The sequence below is a fragment of the Marmota monax genome, unplaced genomic scaffold (assembly GCF_021218885.2).
Source record: "Marmota monax isolate L192 unplaced genomic scaffold, Marmota_monax_Labrador192_F-V1.1 WCK01_AAM20220418_F8-fsc00059, whole genome shotgun sequence".
Taxonomy (NCBI): domain Eukaryota; kingdom Metazoa; phylum Chordata; class Mammalia; order Rodentia; family Sciuridae; genus Marmota; species Marmota monax.
The window spans coordinates 8,409,552-8,433,438 of record NW_026693595.1 but is presented as its reverse complement, the minus strand read 5'-3'; the positions used below and the strand labels follow the sequence as shown (position 1 = coordinate 8,433,438).

Here is a 23,887-nt window from a genome sequence, read left to right as displayed (position 1 = left end):
TTATAATTGAATATATTTATGGCATACAATGTGATGTTATGGTATATGCATGTAATATGGAATGATTAAACTAACATATCCAACACCTCAAATATCTGTTTTATTTTCACAGTGAGAACATTTGAAATTACCTTTTTGACAATTTTAAAATATTACTGTTAACTGTAGTCACCATGCTGTGCAATGGATCTCAAAAACAAAAAACAAAACAAAACAAAAAAAACCCAGATTCTTCCCAACTGAAACTTTGTACCCCTTGATCAACATCTCCCCACTACCCATTTTCCTCCAAGTAATCCATTTGTTCCTGTTTATGAGAATGGCTTAAAAGTCCTGGAAGGTTTCAGTTGATGAATTCAGTTTTCCCATAATACCTCAATATTATTTTATTTAAAAGGAGAACAATACAAAAATTTGGCAATACAAGTGCCATCTTGGCTACTTTACTGACCTCACCAAAAACAACAACAATAACAACAACAACAACAACAAACTCAAAATCAACTCTTTTTCTCATTTGAAAAACTGGTGGGGGACATGGATACCATACCTACTTCTTTTCATTGTTTTCACCCTCCAAAGAAAAAAACATATGCAAAGCCTTTATTGCAAGTATGTTCGATGAGTTGTTACTCACAGTCATCTTACTATGGTCAAACATTTTATAACCCTGCAACAAACAAGTCAACGATATTCTCAGGATGTGGACATTATTCTCAGAAGATTTCAGAACAGTAGCTTTGGTGAGCGTAAAAAAGTCTGAGAGGTGATAGAAGATAGAAGCAAAACTAAGAATTGTTTCTTCCCTCTTTGGATTTTATCCTTTTCTTTTTTCATTCATATTTTCAATAGAGATTTCTTGGTTTTGAATTTTAGGTGAGTGAGTTTTATGGTGAGAAGGGAGAATATCTCTAGCCCCTGCTGGATATAGGATGCATATGGACCTAGCATAGAACCAGTATAGAACCTGGTACCCAGTTCTCATTTAATTTGGCTGTGTTAATTCATTCCTGTTAGGACATTTAAAAGGGCTTTAGCCTCTTCCTCTTGAAAATAATTAATGAGGGTGAACAGTTCAAAAATGTGGAGAGATACAATGTGAGCAAGCCTGTTTCCAAGCAGGAGCTAAGTAGGGATGATGAGAAGGGTATGAAGAATATGAAAAATGTATCTGTATCACTGCTGTTTCAACTGCCACAACAAACAAACATGAAAAAAAAAAAAGTTTCCATACTGCATAGTGTCTTGAGAGAGACTTGGGAAAGTGGAAGTCTAGGGCGGGTCCTACTGGATTGAAGGGCCTGACAGTGTGTGATTCCTTGCAACAAATGGTCAGATGGGTGTGTATATACACACACAGACACACATGCAGCGCTCAGCCTCCAGTTTCACCGCTGGCAGAAGATAACAATTCTCAGCTCGCCTTTCCAGGGTTATTTTTGGCTAGGGCTGTTCGCTGATGGCAAAAGGTTTCAGCCCCCTCCCAACTCCCTCCCAGTCCTTGTTCCAGAGAGAAACTTGTGAGGGTATTCTGTCCTTTTGCAGGGAAACCAGGAGAGAGGGCTGCCGGGTAGGAAGGTTAAGAGGCCAAGGGTGTGGGAGAAGCCCAAACACTGCTCAAACTTTCACCCCCAGGCTATCTTGAGGAGGCTGTGCCTCAGAGAGAGGCAATCTCGGGGAAGGCAGAGGGGCAGGCGCGGGACAAGGCGTCCCTGGTGGGTTGGATAGCCAGCTGGCACTAGAACCCAGCTTTTGTGACACTCCAAAACGTGAGACCAGCTTGGAAAAGAAACCCGGGACAGCTCAAGTGATCGGGCTACAGAGAAGTTGGGCAGGAGTAAGCTTTGTCCCAAGGTGGAAGTCGAACTGCTGGGACAGCTCGGGGAGGGGCAGAGAGGAGGAGCTGTCGGTGCTGAGCCCGCTGGGGAGGGGGCCGGGCGCGAGGCGGAGTCCGGGCTCACCGCCAGGCTAGTGGGGGCCCCGCTGCAGACTCCCTGCAGCTCGCGGACTCACCGAGCCGCAGCAGGACCGGCCAGGAGGCGCCATGGAGGGGAGCCCCATCCCGGTGCTGACTGTGCCCACGGCGCCCTTCGAGGACCAGCGGCCTACCGGCGGCGGGGGACTGAGGAGACCCACTGGCCTCTTCGAGGGCCAGCGCAACTACCTACCCAACTTCATCCAGAGCGTGCTGTCATCCATTGACCTGCGCGACCGCCAGGGCTGCACCATGGTGGTGGGCAGCGACGGCAGGTACTTCAGCAGGACGGCCACAGAGATCGTGGTGCAGATGGCCGCAGCCAATGGGGTGAGTGACTTGGATGCCCCTCGCCTGACAATACCACTGCGGTGCTCTCTCCAGGGGTTCCCCAGGGTCTGCGGTTCCCCTTTTGTGAGCCCCGCCCCCACCTGGCCACTCTCCCTCCAGCCTCACACTACCACCTTGCCGCCTCTCGGGCACATCAGGAACACAGCCTCATCATCGCCCTGAAACAGCCCCAGACACCCATCACCCTGAAAACCCTGAGGGGTCTCACTCTACTTTGAGCCTCACAGGCTCCTCAACCTGTGGCATGGTCTCTGCCCACATCCTGCACCTGCTTATTTTTCTTTTCCAAGTTCTCTTCTTCATCTCTTTTCATTTCACCTCAGCTCTGGGTTTTAAATTGTTCCAACCGTGTTCACTACCCTCACAGACTTCTTTCCAAGGCTCCAAACATAGTCCCCCCACCACCCCGCACTGGGTCCTTTTTGCTTGCAATCATTCTCTTCACCCCTAAATCTTGACTGTCAAATTTAATGAAATTGTATACACACACACACACACACACACACAGAGAGAGAGAGAGAGAGAGAGAGAGAGAGAGAGAATTTGAAGATTTGAACCTTTACATATTTGGCAAATGGACCTCAAAGGTTTTTTGTTTTTATTTTTCTGTTTGTTTGTTTGTTTTAGATCATTGGTTCTTCAACTTGGTTATTATTAGGGTAGGGATCAGGTGGATCAATTTGATGCTATACAGCCAGGACTCTCAGCTCCTGAAAGCTCATCTCTAAATGGTCTGAAATGAGATTTGGAGTGGTTTTCTTAAAGTAATTCCTGACTTCTCTCCAATATGCCTTTGGCGTATGACAACAATTCATACCTCTTACTCTTTTCAGTTTTCATCTCATTTCCTTTCCTGTCTCCTACAGCCTCTGCAGTCTTCTTTTGCTATCTGAATTTTCCAATTGCGAGTTTTTCTGTTCTTGCCTCGTCCTCCCTATCCTGCAGTTAGAAGGATACTTTGACATACCCCCCTCCCCCCAAACTCTGATTTTCTTCCTTCAAAATCTGGCAGCGTCTCAAGGATAACTGTCTTAACTTCAGGGTCTCTGAACTATCTGTGGGAAACACGGTTTTTAAAAAGTAATCTGAGCCTTGTTAGTGCAACCAGACCCCCATCTATAGAATTTTTCCTTGAGTGAAATTTCTTTTGAAAATGTATATATATGAGCATGAATATATTTAAAAGTGAAACTAAATAATTATCTGTCATTTAGATTTTCTCCTTCTTTCCCAGAATTCCTCTTTTTATTTTCTTATTTCTTCTTATTTTTTAATCTTTAGGGTTGTTCATGCTTCATGTTTGTCTACTTGAGTGTTCTTTTCTCAGTGTTCCAGAAATAGGGAAAGATTAAAAAAAAAACCAAAACACCAAAGCAATTAGGAATAACAGGGCCAGTGGTATTGGGATAGGTGATAGAATTGTGATATTTGGCAGATGCTGCTGCTGCAGATCTGAAGTTCATGTTTTTCCCTGGTTCCTCACCTGGGATTGGTGAAGGTTGGCTAGAGCTGGACAGAGGTTGACAAATGGTCTTTCACTCTTGTCTGACAAAGTTATTCCCATGGAATCATGGAGGATAATGAGCCTTGGGAGAGCTATGACAGTGTTCTATTCCTTCCTGGGCCAGTTCTTTCAAGGAGTGTGAGAAATACAGCCTGACCAATGTTTATTGTGGATCAGGATGTTTTTGAAGCTATATTTGTTCATTTGCATAAGCAAATTATATATTGTCCTTTGTTATTTCTTGGCCCACTTTATCATAAGGATTATTTAACCTCTTACATCAGTGGGTCTTCTCTGATCAACACATTTCTTAACATTAAAGATGGAGTTCACTTTAGAAGATAGGATATACTAATATGTGCTTAAAATTTAACCAAACAGTTGTTTTGAAGGCCAGAAGGACTAACTAAAATTCACAGAGAAGCACCAACTATTAAATAATCTGAAAGTATTACTTCTAAGAGGGGTAGATGTGGGAGAAGGAATGGTAGACATTTTTCAGAATATCAAGTAACCCACTTTAGCCAATCTTTTCCTCATTTTGTTTACCTTCTTGGAGCTGAAGTAAAGTGAATAGTCAGAAGGTTGGCTTCAGGAGAAACATGTTCTAGAAGTTCTTAAAAATTATAAACAAAATTGGTCTTGCATGATAGAAATTAACGGGAGTGCACTTGTTTTGTAACTTGGTGTACTGAGTTAGACTTACCCATGATGCACCTTGATTCCAAATAATTTGGCCTCTTTGGTTTCCTATTGGATATTCATAAACAGGACAGAAAAATAATGGAAAACTAGAATTTATTCTTTGAATGGTAAATCTGACTGAATGGACTTCATTCTCTTTCTGAAAAAAATTTTGGTTTTGATTGAAAAGTCAATTTTACAAAGAAATTGTCTATGAAAGACTATAATTGGTCTTTGATAATATAATTTCAGGAGGAGAACAGAAGAATGAAATTGATAAATGATAAACTACATTACTTATGTTTTAATATCTTAAAGTTTGAAATAGATATATTTCAAACATGTACCTGCATTACTTGGGATTTTAAAAGTTATTATTAAGTTATGAAAATGTCAAGGTTCGATAAAAGTTGGGAGACAAAATTAATGACATCCATGAGTCCATGACCTAGGTTGTACACATTTTGCAACATTTGCATCATTCTTTATGGCTTAGGTATTTTCAAGTATAAAGAAAATGACAATTACCCCTAAATTCTTCAATGTGGATCTTTAAAAAATATTTTCCTTTATATTTATAATATAATCCCAAATGAGATAAAAATGTTTTCTTTATGTCATTTATTCCATGGCACATGTTCAGATTTCTTCAGATATTCTGAAACATCTTAGATGTTTTGATTTTACTAAGCAAGGAAGACACATTGCATTGGGTTATTTATTTCAAGACTCTTAACCTAGAAAGTACTACTGTATGCATATATTTTTATCTGTTTATGGATATTGATTTGTTGAAGAACCAGGTCAGTTGTCATGTAGAATGTTTTCTCTTCTGTAATTTTCAGATTGCTTTCAATTGTGTCATTTAAATCTTCACTCTTCTCCCATTTTTCTTGTTAACTGGACATTAGTTCTAAAGGCCTGTCTTGGTCCACTTGGTCACAATAGCAAAATACCACAAACTAGATAGCTTAAGCACCACAGAAATTTATTTTGCACAGGTCTAGGGGCAGGGAAATCCAAGGTCAAGGTGTGAGCTGGCATTTTTGGCGTCTGGTGAGAGTCTACCTACTGGTTCATAGAATGGTACCTTCTTTCTGTGTCTTGATAGGACCAGTTAGCTTTCTGGTGTCTCTAGAAGGACATTAATTCTAATCATAAGGGATTACACTGCATGCTCATGACATAATCATCTCCTAAAGATCTTACCTTTTAATTCTATCACCTTGGGGGTTAGGATTTCAATATGTGAATTTTGAGGGGACATAGCATTCAGCCCCATTATAAGGCTTGCTTAGATTTAGGTTTCATTTTTAAAATAAGGATATTTCATTATATTTCAATCATAATCTCTGGTTGTCCCAATATGAGTGATGCAAGATGGGTGCAGATCTATGGTGGTCACTGCCTCTGTCCTACCTTATTTATCCCTGAGTTGAGCCAGCAGCACGGGGTAAATTTTATGCCATGTATATATCCAGTTCCTAATCAACCTTTACCCAAGTGTTTTATTTTTCACTAATGATCACCTCTTGAGTTGATTATTTCATTAGGGGCTTCAAAATAGAGACTTTCTTTTTAAATAGTGGCTTTCTAATTCATTAATTCTGTTAGCTGATATTTTCTTATCAGTTGGACATTTTCTTCACAGTTGCACTATTTGGTCATCCTGACACATAGTTCTTTTGTTTATTTCTCTCTTCTCTTTTTAATTAGAATTTGTAGAGTAAGGATTTGGTGAAATAGCCACCTCCACAAATTTTATGGCAAATGAATTTTGTTTTGTGACATTTTTACTTTCTTGAATACCATCATAGACCCTTGGAATTTCTATTTTCAATTTCAATGGATTAGTGAATAAATAAAAGATATTTTAACTTTTTTGGTAGTTTTTATGTTGCTCTGTGAACTTATCTAAAAACTTTCAGAAGTATTTTAATTCCTCTTTAAGCATATAAACTAAAGCATGCTATGTAAAGTGAAAGAAAAAATAACTTATGTACAAATAACTAGTATCATTTATAAGTTAAATAAGTTACAAGCAAGATTTAGTCTGCAACTGATATTTTTTGGCAGTGTGGATTGAACCCAGGGATGCTTTTCTACTTGAGCTGTATTCCCAATCCTTTTAATTTTTGAGATAGGGTCTTACTAAGTTGCTTGAGGCCTAAGTTGCTTTGAATTTTGGATCCTCTTTCTTCAACTTCCTGAGTCTCTGGGATTATAGGTGTTTGCCACCATGCCTAGCAACCAATCAGTTTTTGAGTCTGTGCTGTATTTTCATCTGATTCAGACCCTCTTCAGTGGTTTAGATACTCCATGTATCAATTTATTCCAATCTCTTAAAGAGCTTAAGATCTAAGTGCAACACAAAGGCTATGAGAATGAATGTGCCCTTTCCTGGGTTGGTCCCTCTGAAGCTAAGAGCAATCCCTCAATTTCTCCTTTGATCAAATCTTTGTTAGCACTAAACTATCTTTAATGTTGGACAGATAATAGCACATCTGCCTCAAGATGTTTCTTACTTTTCCTAAAGTCTTCTTTCTCTAAGGATGACATTCTGTAACATTACTGTCCAAGAGAACTATCTCTGATGACACAAATGTTCTATTATCTGCATGGTCCTACCCACTAGCCACCGAAGACTCTGAACACTTGAAGTACCTGGAATGACTAAAGAAGTGGGTTTTGCATTCATGTAATTTTAATAAAATAAGACAGAAATTTAAATAGCCACTAGTTAGTAGCTACTCTACAAGACAGCACAGCTCTGTAACTGAGCATATAAAACTTGTTTATATGCTTGTTTTAAAAACTGAAGGTAGACTGTTAAAACCAAAAGTAACCATAGATTAAGTAAGGTAGATCACCAAACACTATCAACACACATTTGGCAAGTCCAAACCAGATTTCTTCATGTGGTAACCACAGACTCTTTTGCCTTCAGCCTTGAAGGTAGTAGGCATGGTAAAAAAGCCCTGTAGCAGCAGTCAGAGGGCTGGCCTTTTTCTTGTTCTGCCATGCAAACTGGAGGACAGATGCTTTAACCTCTTGACATACCTAGAAACCACTTGTTTCTTCATCTATGAGTTTGGTATGACAGCATCGCTGAATTATTCAGGGAATCAAATGAAGCACTATAAGCGAAAGAACTTTGTAACATCTATAACACAATAAGGACAAAGGAGTATTGACAACTGAATATAACTCAGATAATTATGATTTGACTGCATGTATTGAATGAAGACTGAATGTGCTCTTTGGCAAACAACTTACAGTTCTGTTGCAAGGTTTAGCTCTGTTGCAAGTTTTAGCCAAAGAAAAATCTATATTGTTGATGAGCCATGTACTGTACTGACCACATGATGGTCAGCAATGATAATAAAAGCTAACAGTGCAACTTACAGTTTCAAGAACTTATCAATGTCAGTGAAATCTAGAGGTGAGAGCAGAACCACAGTGGTATAAGGAAGGTGAAGTCAGATGGGGGACTTGGGAATGCCCTCTAGACAGATGCTTGCATGAGTTGTATTTGATTCAATTGGCCACGAAAAGCTAGTTGCTCCAAAGAATGAGAGTACTCTTGATTTGGCATTTACTGTACCCATCTAGGGTAAAATCTTGGTGTGGCTCCAAAGATAAGGGGCCCAGATTTAGAAGTGAAGCAAAGAGGTGGTAGGTGAAAGTTGGGAGAGTAGAAGAGGGAAGCAAGAGAGAGAAACCTGTACTTCAACACCTAGGTCATTTTTTCCTGGAATGGATCTAGAAATCTGGGATTGGGTTACTGGAGACTTGTCTCTAGGAGGGAAAAAAGAACTGGGTGGTGATTGTGCTGTATTTCTGCTGGTGTTCACTACAGAATAGGAGGACGTAATGTGCTACCATTGTCTAGACATCAGAAAGGGCAGGTTTGTGATACTTTAGTAAACCCTGAAGAGTCTTCCATTTCTTTACTTTACTCTCCTTGCAGAACTGTTGTCCCTGAGCCATGGGACTAGAAAATCTATAATGTGAACAACAGCAAACTTTAGGCAGCCCTTGACTGCATCCCTCTCCTGTTCAGACCAGTGGATTCTTGATACTTTTAGCCTTGAGTCTTCATTTACTCTTTTTATGGGGAAGTCAAAGGAGTGGGAGAGCTTTTGAGAACAGCTGGGCTCTCCCAGTTGCTGGGGTAGTTATTTTAAGCTTTGTTTAATGTGTTCAGAGACCCAGATGGCATTTTTAACTAAGCTGCTTTATTAAATCTTGTGATAAAACATAATGATGTTTATTGAAAAGGCAGATACACACCAGCAACATTATGTGTGAAACTTACCCTAAGAATTTTTCTTTTTTCTTTCTTTCCTTTTTTTTTTTTTTTTTTAATAAAACATCTGTTCACTTTGGGCCCTTTGTGAACTCTGGAAGTTTGCTATTTCCTATACAGACTTGAGGATTAGAAGTCGGAACCCACTTTTGGAGAAGTCCAGGCATAGGTATTGGATTCATCAATTTTCTCATTTTTTGGGTCTTGCACATTCTTCTGTTTTTTTAAAATTTGTCTTAATTAGTTATACATGACAGTAGAATATATTTTGACACATCATACATAAATGGAGTATAACTTCTCATTCTTTTGATTGTACATAATATAGAATTACCCTGGTCATACAATCATATATGCACGTAGGGTAATAATGCCCAAATCATTTTACTATCAGTCCTACCACCAAACCCTCTCCCCTCCTATCACTCCCCTCTGTCTAATCCAAAGTGCCTCTGTTCTTTCCTAGCCCTGCCCCCATTATTATGAATTAGCATTTGCACATCAGAGAAAACATTAGGACTTTGGTTCTTAGAAACTGGCTTATTTCACTTAGCATGATATTTACTGGCAAATGCCATAATTTCATTTTTATTTAAGGCTGAATAATATTCTCTCATATATATATATATATATATATATATATATATATATATATATATATATATCACATATTCTTTATCCATTCATCTGTTGAAGGACACCTTGGATGGTTCCATAGTTTAGTTATTGTGAATTGAGCTGTTATAAACATTGATGTGGATGCATCACTGTTGTGTGGTATTTTAAGTCCTTTGGATATAGACCGAGGAATGGGATAACTGGGTTAAATGGTGGTTCTATCCAAGATTTCTGAGGAATCTCCGTGCTGTTTTCCAGAGTGGTTGCACCAATTTGCAGTTCCATCAGCATTGCACATTCTTCCGTGAAGAAACACTATGTGGACTATGAACAAGATTATTTGGAACAAATAGGCAGGGAAAAATAGGTCTGAATGGACCAGGGATTTTAAAATTTTAAAACTGAAGGTAGAAAGCTAGGGCTTCAGTGTCATGCAACACGATGCCTTGAGAGTTAATTTGAAAATACTCAAAGATTTTGCCAGTATACTGCTGCTGCTTACATTTGCATGGCCAAAGGGAAAGTTTTAGGTCCTTTTATCTGATTTAACTCAGTTGTGAATAAGAGGGTATCTAGAACATATATAAAATTTGTTGAAATGAAAACCTGCATTCTCCTAGTCTTTAAATGTCTTTTATCCTTTGTATATTTTTTAGTGAGACCATTCAGTAATGGTATCATGAATAATGTCTATATTTATATGAAGAGAACATTTTCAGGAACATTCAACCTCCAAAGAAGTTCTGTTTCTTGGCCTGAAGTCATGGATGTTTTTGACTTTTCCTTTCCCTTTCTAATTCTATACTAAGAAGTTATTTTGCACAAATATAATATTTAATTATTGCCTTTGTATTATTTTCCTCTAATAAGAGTGGTTTTTAACTAGGAGTATTTAATTTTGCATTTAGAGCTCTCTAAAAGAAAGAAAAAAAATCTGAAACCAGAGGACCAGAGTTGATTCTATATGACAAAAGGTTTCACAAAACAGTGGAAGGAGATTTTACAACAAATGGCTTTTTTCTACAATAAATAAAGACCTCTACCAAATAAATAAGAAAATTCAAACAATTCATACAAATGTCAACAACAAACAGATGAAAAGTTGATCAACCTCATTAATTACCAGATAAATATAAATAAAACAGACCATTTTTTTTAATTGAAAATACCCAGAATTGGTATGGTTATTGGAAAATTGTATTTGTAACACCATTGATGAGAGTTAAAAAGATACAACTTTTTGATAAGGAAACTTGACAGTACGTATCTAAATTAATAGAGTACTTGTCCAACAACTGGGGATCTCTTATCTAAGAATCTATCCTGTAGATTGTCTAGTACAAATATGCAAATCTATATAAACAAGCCAACTGCAGCATTTGGCTAAGAAAAAAACCCAGAAACAATCTAGATGTTCACTAATGGAGAGCAGATAAATAATTGACACAATCACACAATGAATACCATTAAAATCTATAGATAAAGGAATTAGATTTGTATGTGATATGAGAAAGATGTGAATGATAGCTTGTTAGGCAACACAAATGAAAGTATTAAGTAGAATGTGGTGTGTAGCATGATCCCATTTTTGTGTATATAACATAGGCATGGAAAATAGTGTTGGAAGAACATACTCCAAGCAGTCAACTGTGATTGTGTGTGTGTGTATGGCGGCGGGGCGGGGTGGGGGAGGTCTTGGAAAGAGAATCATTTTCCTTATTATTTCAAACACTTGATTGAAACATTCATGTACATGCATAATTTATTCATAATTAAACAGACCAATGAGAAATGATAAGATAGTATGGTGGTATTAGCCTATAGTCCTAGCCACTGAGAAGTTCGACGCAGGAGGATCCCGGAGTCCATGAGTTGGAGACCAGCCAGGATCACATAGTGAGACCTTATCTTTCAGGGTTTGTTTGCCCATTTAAAAAAATTAGGGAAATAATACTTGCCCCCATATTTTCCACAGTTGTTGGGAGGATTAAATGAAGTAGTAGATTATTAAGAATTATTTTTATATATCTACATAACACAATTATTACCAAAATATTTTATTCTGATTAAAATAAAAGAAGGATGTGTGTGTTTTTCAGTCTTAGTAGCTTTTCTAGCCAGGAGGCGCCTTTCCCGGTGGTGATCACAGTTGCTTTGGTGCAGCTTCCTCTGGACACTTGGCATTTCTCCGTGTTGTTGGCAAAGGCTGGGGTGCCGACTGCTGGAAGCTTGATCCCCAGCCCCCCGTGCGCACATGCACACTCATACCCACCCTCCTGTGGCCCTTGAGGTAGAAGCAGCTGCTGCCATGCAGACATTAACGTCTCTAAAGTGAGGGCTTTAGCGTGGTGTGTGTCTGATCTCCTGGGATGACTGAGCCAAGTCCATGGGTGCTTTTGCACCTTAAACTTTTCTGAGGCTCTGGCCCCTCCCCCTCAGGCCTGCCCGATGCCTCTTCCTGAAGCCAGATCTTAATCTTCTCATTTCATGAGGATTTCCAGTCCTAATGGACTGGGCCATGTGAGAGATTACTGAGAGGAAGAGGCTGCGCAGAGGCTGAGAGACTCCACGCTAATCTGCTGAGTGGTCTGAAAACGCACAGCTGTGGGAACTCACTTGGCTTTCAAGCGTTTTGTCAGGATGTTTGTCAGGGGGCCTGTTCCTGCAGCCCTGCTGAGTGTTTGGTTAGGAGGCATAATCTTTTTTTGGACAGGATCTCTCAAATGTAAAGTGACAGATGCAAATTGGAAGACCCCGCTTGGCCGTCATAAATAACAGTAAACTGTTGAATCTTGCTGAGTTGTAAATCTATGATTGCCAAAGGTCTGTAGGTCACTGGAACTTAGTATAAGGGGTGGGGGCACTTAACAATGGGCAGCTCTTATTTCCTGACCAGACAGAAGCTGGTCTGATAGGATTTATTTAGAAATCTATATACATGGATATGACCACCACTCAGAAAAACATACTGTTCTAAAGAGATGTTTTTAAAAAAATCCACATACATGCTCTACCTATAATGTGCATGTACACATTGTACCTGCGAGGGTGCTAAAGGTCCTGAGATTTTTGTTGTTGCTTTGTGTGTGCATGTGTGTATTCCCAAAATATTATCTCATATAAGTGTATAATTTCCATCACTTGTAAAGGTGGCATTTAGTTTATCAAGTAGCATATGTGTATACACAGGACTCTGGTTTCCTTCCCCTGGCTCCATAAAGCTATATTTTCTTCCCTGTATATATTTAAAAAGAGACTAGAGCAGAGTCCCAAGTGTCTGAAATGTTTGAAGACTACATTAGAACTGATAAGGCTCCCTAATGATCTTTGCTTCTAGAACATAAAACAGAAATCATGCTGAGTTGGATGGAGCAAGAGCAATATACTATAAACAGTGTAAGTCTGACTATTCTAGGCAGGGATCTATTTTGCAAGGGCAGCTTTGTGCAGTGAGCTCAATGGCATTGAAAAGTTAGCAGGCCTTGTACATACAAATGCCAGTCAGAGGCATAGATGGGGACAATGAAGAAGGTTCTGGTCAGGAAGAGGATGCGGATACGGGCCTCTCACTCCCTCCCTGCCATGGGATATGACCCAGTAAACCAATAATATTGAGAAATGTCATACTTACCTTTTCCTTTCTTAAAAAGTGACTTATTATTTTTAAATATTTATTTTTCGATTGTAGTTGGACACAGTACCTTTATTTTACTTTTTATTTTTATGTGGTGCTGAGGGTCGAACCCAGGGCCGTGCACATGCTAGGCAAGCGCTCTACCACTGAGCCACAACTTAAGCCTCCAAAAAGTGACTTATTTAAAGCTAAAAAAGAATCAAAGAGGAATCTTATCTAAAAGAATTCACACATGAAAACAATCCAGCTTTTATTAGTGTCATGTTACTGGGCCTCAGCAACTTTTTAGTAGGTTTGGTGGCTTAAAGAAGAAAGACAACTGAAGTTATGCAGTGATTTGCTGGTTAATTATTGGCAAATGACATCCAATTTAATTTATACCATAGTGTAAGGTTAGTCCTCAAACACTTTCTAGTTTTACACATAAATATTTGAGGTAGAAGAACACTTTTATATTGATAAATCAATGATAGCACATATCGTTTGGAAGATTATATAGTCATTAAAATCATGTCATTCAGTGACACAAGAAGACCTGAGGGAAGGGCTAGACATATTAAGTGTACAATGTAGGCTACACAATAATCTTTTCTATAAAATATACAAATAAATAAATGGAACAGATGGATACCAAGGCACATAGACAAAGGTTATACAGAGAGGTGATAATGGTGGACATCTTTAGGTGGTAGGATTGGTTTTATTTTCTTCTTATGTGTACTTTATAAATGTTCAAGCAAGAACACACATACACTTAGTTAATAATAGCATTCCAAGTTAATAAAACAACAATTGCTATGAACAAACCATACCAGCAAAGAAGGCAAGGAAAAGGTACTAGGAAATTATTGGGCGCTGGACACTATGAACTGGACTTGGCTATGTTACTACCTTTCATCCTGCATCAAGTGATCTTTTAGGGCTTTAAGACAACAAAATGGAGATACAGAGGACTTTAAGGATCATATCCAGCATCACACAGGCAGGAGGTAGCAACATCAGGTTTTATCCTTTTCCATTGGATACCATCTTGCCTCAGGGCACTTAGCTCTGCTCTCCTGACCAGGCAAACACAAGGAACATTTGCATTTCTTATCCTGGAGTCCCACTAGAGTAATTGTCTCATGAAATAGCAGCGAGCAAAGCCTTTTTCTTGTTTTACTGAATCAGGCCCTCTATCTTAATAAGGCAAAGATTTCACAGAATTTTCCAAGCACTGAATTATCTGTTTACTAGGATGGACAGAGCTTCCAATTTTTACTTTATTTTTCAGCTGAGCAAAATTAGATTTCCTCATCTTTTAATGAAATCTTTAGACCTGGGGTGGACTGATTGAGGAACAGAACTGGGTCAGACTTGTAAATGTCTGTCAGTGTTCTGCACTTGTTCAGATATTGGGAATCACATGTGAAATCCATGTTGGTTTGGTTCAAATGAACTCTGAGCCCTCCCTCCAGCCCCTGAGTGTTTTAAAAGACTTCCAGGGCTACAGGAAGCTGAGGGTGAGCTCTGTTGCTCTCATCTGTTCTCCATGTAAGAAAGCATATAACAGCACAATCATCCATGTGCAAATGGAGAAGTCCCTTGGTGTTTGGATAACCACATCCGTGCCTGGTCTTGAGTCTGTTATTTCTCAAAATTCTACTTTGCCATCTTCTACTTGTCCATGTGCAACAATATTTGAGGACGGCACCACTGTGGGACAGTTGGGACTGAGAGAGTGAAGCCCTGCAATCCATGGCAGCTTGGTTTGGGGCTTCCATTTGGTGTTTGGGTTTTAAATTGAGACTATAGGAAACAGGCATCTCATGTATCTGGCTCTCCACAGCACTTCGTAGGTGGACATGGTGGAGCCTGTGTGGTCCCGTGGAACACTATCTGTGAACCATCAAGACTGTTTCTGTTTATTGTTCTCTTCACTCTCCCAGATTCACTGTGGGATACGATCTCATTACGGGGACATGATTCCATTAGAGGGATATGACCCAGTAAAACAATGATACTAAGGAATGTCATACTTACCTTTTCCTTTTTTAAAAAAGAGTGACTTATTTAAAGCTAAAAGGGCCATCTTGTGTAAGAGAATTCACACATGAAAACAATCCAGCTTTTATGGGTGTCATGTTACTGGGGAAGGACAACAGAGAGTTGAAATTGTGGGTTTTTTCCTGAGGTGTTAGACTGAGGTGTTAGCAAGAGGGTTTCGATTGTAAATCTCTGCTTTCTAGGACTTTAATTTGAACAAATTGAAAATTGAACTCTTACTAAATTTAATTTAGAAGAGTAGTTGTTAACGTTCTGAAAAAAGGGAGTCAACAGAAATAAAATAATTTTTAAAAATTAGGGGCTGGGATTGTGGTTCAGTGGCAGGGTGCTTGCCTCACATGTGTGAGGCACTGGGTTTGATCCTCAGCACCACATGAAAATAAATAAACAAAATAAAGATAATGTGTCCATCTACAACTAAAAAAAATTTATTTTTTTTTTAAAAAATTAGCTGTATGTAGTACATGATATAAAGGAATAATTTCATTTTGCTTGGGAGAAAGCTTTCAGATCTTGTTTTCTCTTTCTCAGACACTGGGCTTTGGCATGTGGCTGGGCATACTGATTCCCTCAGGACCTGCCATGCCCCTACACTGGAAGAGAAAATGATTTTAGTAGATGATATTTGAGGACTATGAGAGGCACTGGCATCAGGTTAGAAGAATAGATCATAAGGAACTGCATGAGGAAAATGGTGGTAACCAAATACTACCTTCTACTGTGTCCTCCTTCCCTGAACATTTAAAGTCATGACAGGTTAGGAGCAAGTTCAGGCTTTCTGTGGATCTGGAAGGCATGTGTGATGCATATGTGTCTGCAGGGTCCATGTCAAAGTGTTGAGGTGTCTATCTGTGGTATCTAAACTTGTATACTTCTTATATATGTAAGTGACAGGGGATTAGGGACCACCTTGCTCCCTTTTCAAGTGGGAACTGAAGGAAATGTTCTTCAGTGGCAGTGACGTCCCTCCAGGTGAGCACCCCTTCTGCAGGGCTGGCTGGGGTTGCCCATCTTCCAGCCAAATCTAGACTCCGTGTTGTGGCAGGTGCAGCCAGGGGACAGCAGAATGCCATTGTTTGCTTTCTCTGGGCTGTGGTCTGGGATCACTCAGGAATAAAAGTCAAATGCTGCCTGTTTCATTGCTGTAAACAAAACCAAAACAGGTTATATAAGTAGACCAACTTTTCCTTGAAAGGTAGCCGTCTGCTACTTTGACAGAGCATAGCATTTCTAGGACTTTTTCAGAAACTGAAATGGTGGCTAGAGAATCTACTACCTCAAAAATAATTTTTTAATTGTTGGGGCTGTGGGGTTTGTGAAAAGAGTAGCATCATCTGTGTTATGTTCAATTTCACAGAGAGTTTTTCTTTATAGAGTCTCATCTTAAGTGAATTTTCACTACCTTATCCCTTCTTGACTACCTCTGAGGTTTTTCTTGAGCCCCAAGGAAGGGAAATGGTTCCTGCTTGGTCAGGGGTAGAACGAAGAGTCATATCAAGGCCTTTTACTTCAAATTGAGTGATTTGTATTTAAACAGCAAGGACTCCAAAAATTCTGTGTCCTTTATTAATTACTAAATCTTGAAAACTATGCTTTTTCTCATGATATTTATCTTGGACTGATTGGGAGAAGGAAGATTGACACAAGAGAAGACCTAGACACACACAGGAGAATATGATGTGAAGACAGAGGCAGAGAGAGGAGTGATGTGGCCTCGAAGCCATCAGTGCATGGAGATAACAGAAATTGAAAGAAGCCAAAAGGATCCTACCCTGGAGCCTTCAGAGGATGCGTGGCTCTGCTGATACCTTAATTTTGGACTCTGGTCTTCAAAACTTAATTTTGGACTCTGGTCTTCAAAACTTGTTATCTTACCCACCAAGTTTATGGCAATCGGTTATGACAGTCTTAGGAAATGAATACAGATTTTGGGTTAGATTACAGATTTTGTATTAATTTCCTAGGGTGACCATAACAAATTACCATGACTTAGTGTCTCACAAGAACAGAAATTTATGCTGTAACAGCTCTGGGGACCGTAAGTTGAAATGAGGGTGTTGGCAGGGCCACATTCCCTGAGGTTCCAGGGGAGAATCTATATCATGGCTTTTCTACCTTCTGGTGGCAATCAGCATTCCTTGACTTCCCAGGTTTGTGGCCACATCACTCCAATCTCTGCCTCTGTCTTGACTTCCTCTTTGTCTCTGTGTCTTCACTTCTCTCTGTCTATCCTAGTTACTACAAAATGCCATCTATTCTACTGGTCCATATCAGTTAACCTACAACCTGGTAGCTGGTGAAAACTGGTAGTTACTTTTTGATTCCTTTGCTCATTGCTTGGTACTAGTTATTGGTTATTGTTTAAGAAATTACTACAAAACTTAGTGGCTTCTAACAGTAATATGTATTTTGGTTGGGGTTGGGGGAGTACTGGGTTTTGAATCCCTAAGCACTTCACCACTGAGCTACAGCCCCAGCCATTTTTATTTTTTATTTTGAGACAGGATCTCTCTAAGTTGCTGAGGGTCTTGCTAAGTTGCTGAAGCTTGCCTTGAATTTGTGACCCTCCTGTGTTGCCTCTTGAGTCACTGAGATTACAGGTGAACGTCAATGTGCCTGTCTGCAACACACATTTATTCTCTTTCAGTTTCAATGAGCAAGGAGATAAGTTGATTTGTCTTGAGGATGCTCAAGAGCTCATAGTCTAGTGTTTGTAAGGTGTCTGTCATATGAAGAATTGATGGGGCCTACAAGGTCATCTACAAGATGCCCCAGTGGTATAGATGGCAAGTTGGTGCCAGCTGTAGGTGGGAGCCTGGGTCCCTCTCCACAGGGCTCTTTCAGTGCTTCATGACATGATGGGTGGCCTCTTCCAGAATGAGCAGTCCAAGAGTGCAAGGTGGAAGTGTCAATATCACCTGTGGTGTCACCTTGGAAGCAATAAAGTTATCAGCTCTTACAGTATTACACTGATCATCCAAGGAATGTACCGAGGCCTAAATGCCTCTGGGGGCCATGTTGGAGGCTCTTCTTTTCCATATTCCATTCTACTGATATATATATATTCTAACAGATCATTCTAACAGATATGTATATCTGGAAATATTGACCCTAGGATAGCTTTGCTGTTGAGCTAGAAGAGATAGCTTACCCTGGCTTATAGGCTACATCAGTATTCCTCAAATGAATTATCTGGGAGAAGAGGAGGGATCTTGTTGAACTACAGATTTCTTCTTCAGTAGGTCTTGGGTGGGCCTTGAGGTTCTGCATTTCTATCAGTCTTGCTGGTGGTGCTTACCCTGCAGGTCCTGCATGTCATAGCGGGGCTGCTCACCAAGCCTGGTAGAACACTGGAATTACCTGTGGAGCTTTAAAAACAGCTAATATCTGGATCTTACTCCAAGAAACTGTGATTTAATTAATCTGGAATTCAGTCTGAGTACTTTTTTTTTTTTAAGCTTCAAAATGATTCTGTTTTGAAGAAAACTTTGAGAACCACTGGACTGTGTTTCTGAGCCCTGTTTTTTAAAAAAGTGTAGTGAATAATGCTCTTCAGATCTGTGCTTCTGATCTTTTAAAAAGCCAGACTTGTAGTTCTAGAAGTAGTCTGACTACACCCATGGATGACTTCCAGGTCTCTACTTAGTGTGACTTGATAATTTCTTCTGTGTCCCCAGCACATGTTGTCACATAGTGGCAGAAATAGAATCCCTACCTTCGGGAGAGTGGTTTCCCTGATGAATACAATTAAAATATGCATGGTGAGGATATGGGTGCTGTCTTCTAGGGCCCCTGCTGTGTGAGCTTGCTCAGAGGCCCAGAAAGCAGGGGAAGGGAGCAAGTGCTCCCTTTCTTTGTCCTTGTAATTTCTAGCATGTTCATGTGCATAGTTTCTGAGTCAGGAACAAACTAAGAACTTTTATGGTTCCAGTGAATCCCTTGGTTATCAAAAGCAGATGTTTCAAACTACTAAGCTCAATGAGCCATATCCTATTTATAGGCTAACAATGGACTACTAGGTTTGGGTGTCCCAAATGGTCTAGGAGACTCTGGACAATGCCAAAAGTTCTCTCTACCCCTGACCCTCCCCAACCTAAAGCCCATTCCTAAAGCCCAGTTCCTTTGGCTAAGGAATTGATTGTATGTCAACAGAGTCTTGGACACTTTCTTATTGAATGCCTTCAATTCCATGCAACTTGGATTGATTTTTTTTCTTTTTATGAATGGTTTAGATTGGACGACTGATTATTGGCCAGAATGGCATCTTATCAACTCCTGCAGTTTCCTGCATTATCAGGAAGATCAAGGCGGCTGGTGGGATCATTCTAACAGCTAGCCACTGTCCTGGAGGACCAGGGGGAGAGTTTGGAGTGAAGTTTAATGTTGCAAATGGAGGTATGTGATTCAGAATATTCCACAAGCATGACTTCTTTCCTTTTCTATTATCATAGTCTTACCAGGACCCTCTGATGATAGATGAGCAAGGCAGAGAGGAATTGGCTCAAGAAAATGTAGTGAGGTGCCCAATGTGATGAAATAAGGAAGTAACATATTGGGCTCTTGAACCTATTTGGTTGGTTGCCTGCCTCCTGCACTGTTTAACACAGTGAAATAGCAGATAGTTGATGCTTATCTGATAATGGAAGGCCTTTGGATTTTAAAGTTGGAATATACTCTGAATGTCATCTAGACTGTTCCTTTCATTTTACAGATGTAATTGTAGTCCTGAGAGGCTGTGTTGCCGTGGAAGGTCATACTGTTCCTCAGGGACAGACAAATGATTTTAAACCTAAGTTCTAGGCTTTAACATTTAATTCTTCATGTTCACATGTTTTGGCATCATTCATGAAACTACCTTCCTAATGGCATAGAGAGATTTAATTGGATTTTACTATAGTATTGTGTGTTATGCAGATAAATCTAGTGGGTAAAAAACCAATTGTCTGCAGCATTAATAGGCACAGGGAAATGGGACATATTTGGAATGACGTGTCTTTTAAAATATATTTAGAGGTAGGACCATTCTAAACATGTTTTTAAGTGAAGGATAAATGGAAACCATGAAAAAATGCCAATGTTTTGAACACTTACAGTGGGCCAGTAACCATGCTTAGCACTTTTCATGTTGTTCCATTGAATTCCCATAACAAACTGAGGAAGTAACTGGGGAATTGAAAGATTAAAAAGTCCTTGACCAATAGCACAGAATAAGTTGTAGAGTTAGTTTAAAACCTAAACTCCAGGCAGGCAGAGGACTTATGAAGAAGGTGGCAAAAATGGGTACAGATGTAGTTTTATTTTTTTTTTCAGATGTAGTTTTAAAGGGTGCAGAATAAGTTGGCCTAACAAATTATGAAAAAAGGCTCATTGCCAAGATAATGGGGCAAGAACAGAGAAGGAACTTGGGATAAATGATGATATTTTGTAAAAATACTCTCAGAAATTTGTTGAGGAGTCTTAAGAAGTTGTGAGGATCCTGTTAAGCAGTCTCGTACTTCCAGAAACCCAGTTTGTATAACTTCACAACTTCCAACAGTGCCTGGGAGTCTGGGAAGGGTAGCAGGGGCAGATGATCGTGGTGTGCCAAGACCGGCAAAAGGTATCAAGGGAGCGGCCGAGCATCAAGATGGCAAGTATGGTGACAAGTGTCTGAGCTAACATCAGATTCTCAGGATTCAAATGCAGCCTCCGTGATATGACCTTCACTAAGTCATGCCATCTTTTCCAATTTCTGAGTCTCCATTTGGAAAATGAGGGTAATCATTCTACCTCTGCTTTTTTGAGTGCTAAATTTCATGTAAAGTATGAAATGTGTTCTTGTAAGTTTCCATACTTGTTGCCTTGAGCTCTGATGCTAATAAAGGCAGGGCTCAAATGGTGGACCACAGAGTCCCCTCTGGATCAAGAGTCCAGTAAAACTAGAATTGGCTGAGGGCCTGAGATTGATCAAGTGACAACAGCCTTCAGTGTAGGAGTGAGGAATGGGTCAGGAGTATCAGGTGAACAGATGATAAAGAATTCGTGGACTGAAGAGGTTTAAAATCGATATTTTCAAAAGAAGGATTTTAAGAGAGAAAAAACAGTTAAGTTATGCCTGTGCCCAGCAGTGATTAAAGTAAAGAGAAGAGGAAAGTCATTGGAGTGGACAGTGTTAAGGGACTTGGAAGTTGCCAAGGAGTTCAGAAGTTGTTGGTGAATGATGAGATTTTCAACATGGATGGTTGAGTGGCATCACAGACAATCATGTAGCCTGCTAGAACCACTGTGTTTTGATATTAAAGCTCAGGGACTTCTTAAAATTAATAGACACAACCAGAGATCATGATGTGATACTGTAGGCAAAGAGGGTGCAGGGGCATATTCATACATCTGGCAAACATAAAATATGCAAGGACTACTTACTTTTTAAGTTTATGAAGGGTAAAAAATAATAAGGAATGAAGGAGAAGGGCAATATTTATTTATTTGAGGTTTTCACTTTTTCTGTTCAAGGAGGTAATTGTTGGTGCAATCTATGAGGCTGTCCATTGCCATGCCTTTTTATGGACATTTTTTAGGAGACAGTAATGAGGCTGTACTCAAAGGCAGCATTGTCCAAAATAAATATATTATGAATTACATATATAATTTTAAATTTTCTAGTAGCCACATTCAAAAGTATAAAATAGAATAAGTGAAATTAATAGTATATTTTATTTAATGTGCTATATGATAAATATTATTTCAACGTGTTATAAACTTATGAATGCAAACTATTATGTTTTAAAAATTCGTTTATTCATTCATTCATTTATTATGTGGTGCTGAGGATTGAACCCAGTGCCTCACACTTGCTAGGCAAGTGCTCTACCACTGAGCCACAACTTCAGCCTGAGTTCTTAAAATTTTGATGTGCATTTTGTAACTGCAGCACATCTCCATTTGATGAGCCACATTTCAAGTGCTCAATAGCCAAATATGGCTAGTGGTTGTTGTATTGGATAGCACAGCTCGAAGGATTGACATAAAAAACAAAGTAAGAAATAATTTGTGTTTAGTAGAAAATCATAAGTTACTTGGTAAGTAATAAGTTTCATATATAAAACTATTTCTTTTATATATTAGATATTTCAATGTGCTTTTTTTTAATTCCCAGCCCTCTTGCAAAAAATACCTTTAGAGGCTTACATTAAAATATGTAGGGCTGAGGTTGTAGCTCAGTGGTAGAGCACTTGCCTAGCAAGTGTGAGGCACTGGGTTCGATCCTCAGCACCATATAAAAATAAATAAATAAAATAAAAGTATTGTGTTCATCTATAACTAAAAAATTATTTAAAAAGATATGAATATTAAAAATAAGAAAATCAAGGGGAGAACAACTATTGATCCCATGTATGATGCATTTAAGGTCTTTCACTCCTTAATTGTCTACTGGACCTGATGAGGTGTGACTAGAGAGTGTGACTTGGGGAAAAAGATTTACCTGGTTAAGCTCATACATCAACTAGGCAGGAGAGCTGAGAGTAGAAATCAGATTTTCTTTCTCTAGGTGGACTTGCGAAGCTGTGGTTTGAATCTGGGATCCCTCACTTGTGTCAAATGCATATCCTGTTTATGTCTCATATCCTGAATAAAGCTGATTACATAACTGGGTCTCCCTAGCAGGTGTGAAACTATTTTTACAGCAGATGTATCATTGCCTAGAAGTGGATTAAAACAAACAAACATGCGGGTTATTGGTCTGTATAGAGCAGGTGAGGCTGACCAAATTCCCTCTATTGTGAGTGCATGCAGGATAAGAAACACTCAGGATAACTGAACTGTGAATGATTGTTCATTGTTTAGAGACCAAATGAATCTTTCGCCATCTTGGTGGAGGATGATAATATTTTTCTGATTGAAATTCCTGAGACTTAAAAAAATGGGTTTTGGATGTTCAAATTATAGGTCCTGCACCAGATGTTGTCTCAGACAAAATCTATCAGATCAGCAAAACAATTGAGGAGTATGCCATATGTCCTGATCTTCGAATTGACCTGTCTCGACTAGGAAGACAAGAATTTGACCTGGAGAACAAATTTAAACCATTCAGAGGTAATATAGAGATTACATATATTTTAAAGAAGTCAGAAAAGCCCCATGGATGGGAGTGCCTTCCAAGTGGGGTACATACTTTAGAGTCTAGGTATTGCATGGGTAGAGTGGGGCTCTCCTAGTTGGTGATCAGTGGTTCTGTAGGCGAGTGGACTCATGAAAATTACTGAAGTATCAATCTAAAAGGTGACTATGGATAAACATGTGGAAACTGTATGTAGTATGGAGAGATGTGATCAGCCAACATATCCAGAATTGGATGCTTTGAAAAATCACTTCCCGAATTCTTTTGTTTTATATGTAGAAAAAGTTCTATAGTTGACTTCATCATGTCATTCCTGGAAAAGATAATGACTTGCTAAAAAGTTACCTTTGGATTTCTAAGAAATTAGGGCAAAGGTGCTAGAATATCTTAGATACTTAAGAAGAGAGCAAACAAGTCAATGGGGTCATTACATTTCCTATGAAAGCCACAAATTTCTTTTGCAAGCCAGAATCATGCTGTTCAGCCTAATTTAATGCACAATTACTGATCACCTACTCTATACCAAGCATAGTTGGGAGATTTTACAAAGAAATTCACTAATTCCCAAATGTATTTATGTAAGTGGTTTAAGAATTCAAGAATCATAATGAAATTAATAAATAATATATAACAGAGTGAATAAATGAATAAAACTTCTGAAGTACTCC

General features: G+C 39.1%; 1 protein-coding gene across 1 annotated transcript in view; it reads left to right on the top strand.

Moving 5' to 3' along the window:
* Positions 1-1,555: 1,555 nt before the first annotated feature.
* Pgm5 (phosphoglucomutase 5) overlaps positions 1,556-23,887 on the top strand; it is a 177,877-nt gene continuing 155,545 nt past the window's right edge. The window contains exons 1-3 of the mRNA XM_046459415.2: positions 1,556-2,305; positions 19,354-19,516; positions 23,048-23,194. Of these exons, the coding sequence (XP_046315371.1) occupies positions 2,045-2,305; positions 19,354-19,516; positions 23,048-23,194 (571 nt within the window). The 5' untranslated portion in view covers positions 1,556-2,044. The remainder of the gene's footprint in view (positions 2,306-19,353; positions 19,517-23,047; positions 23,195-23,887) is intronic.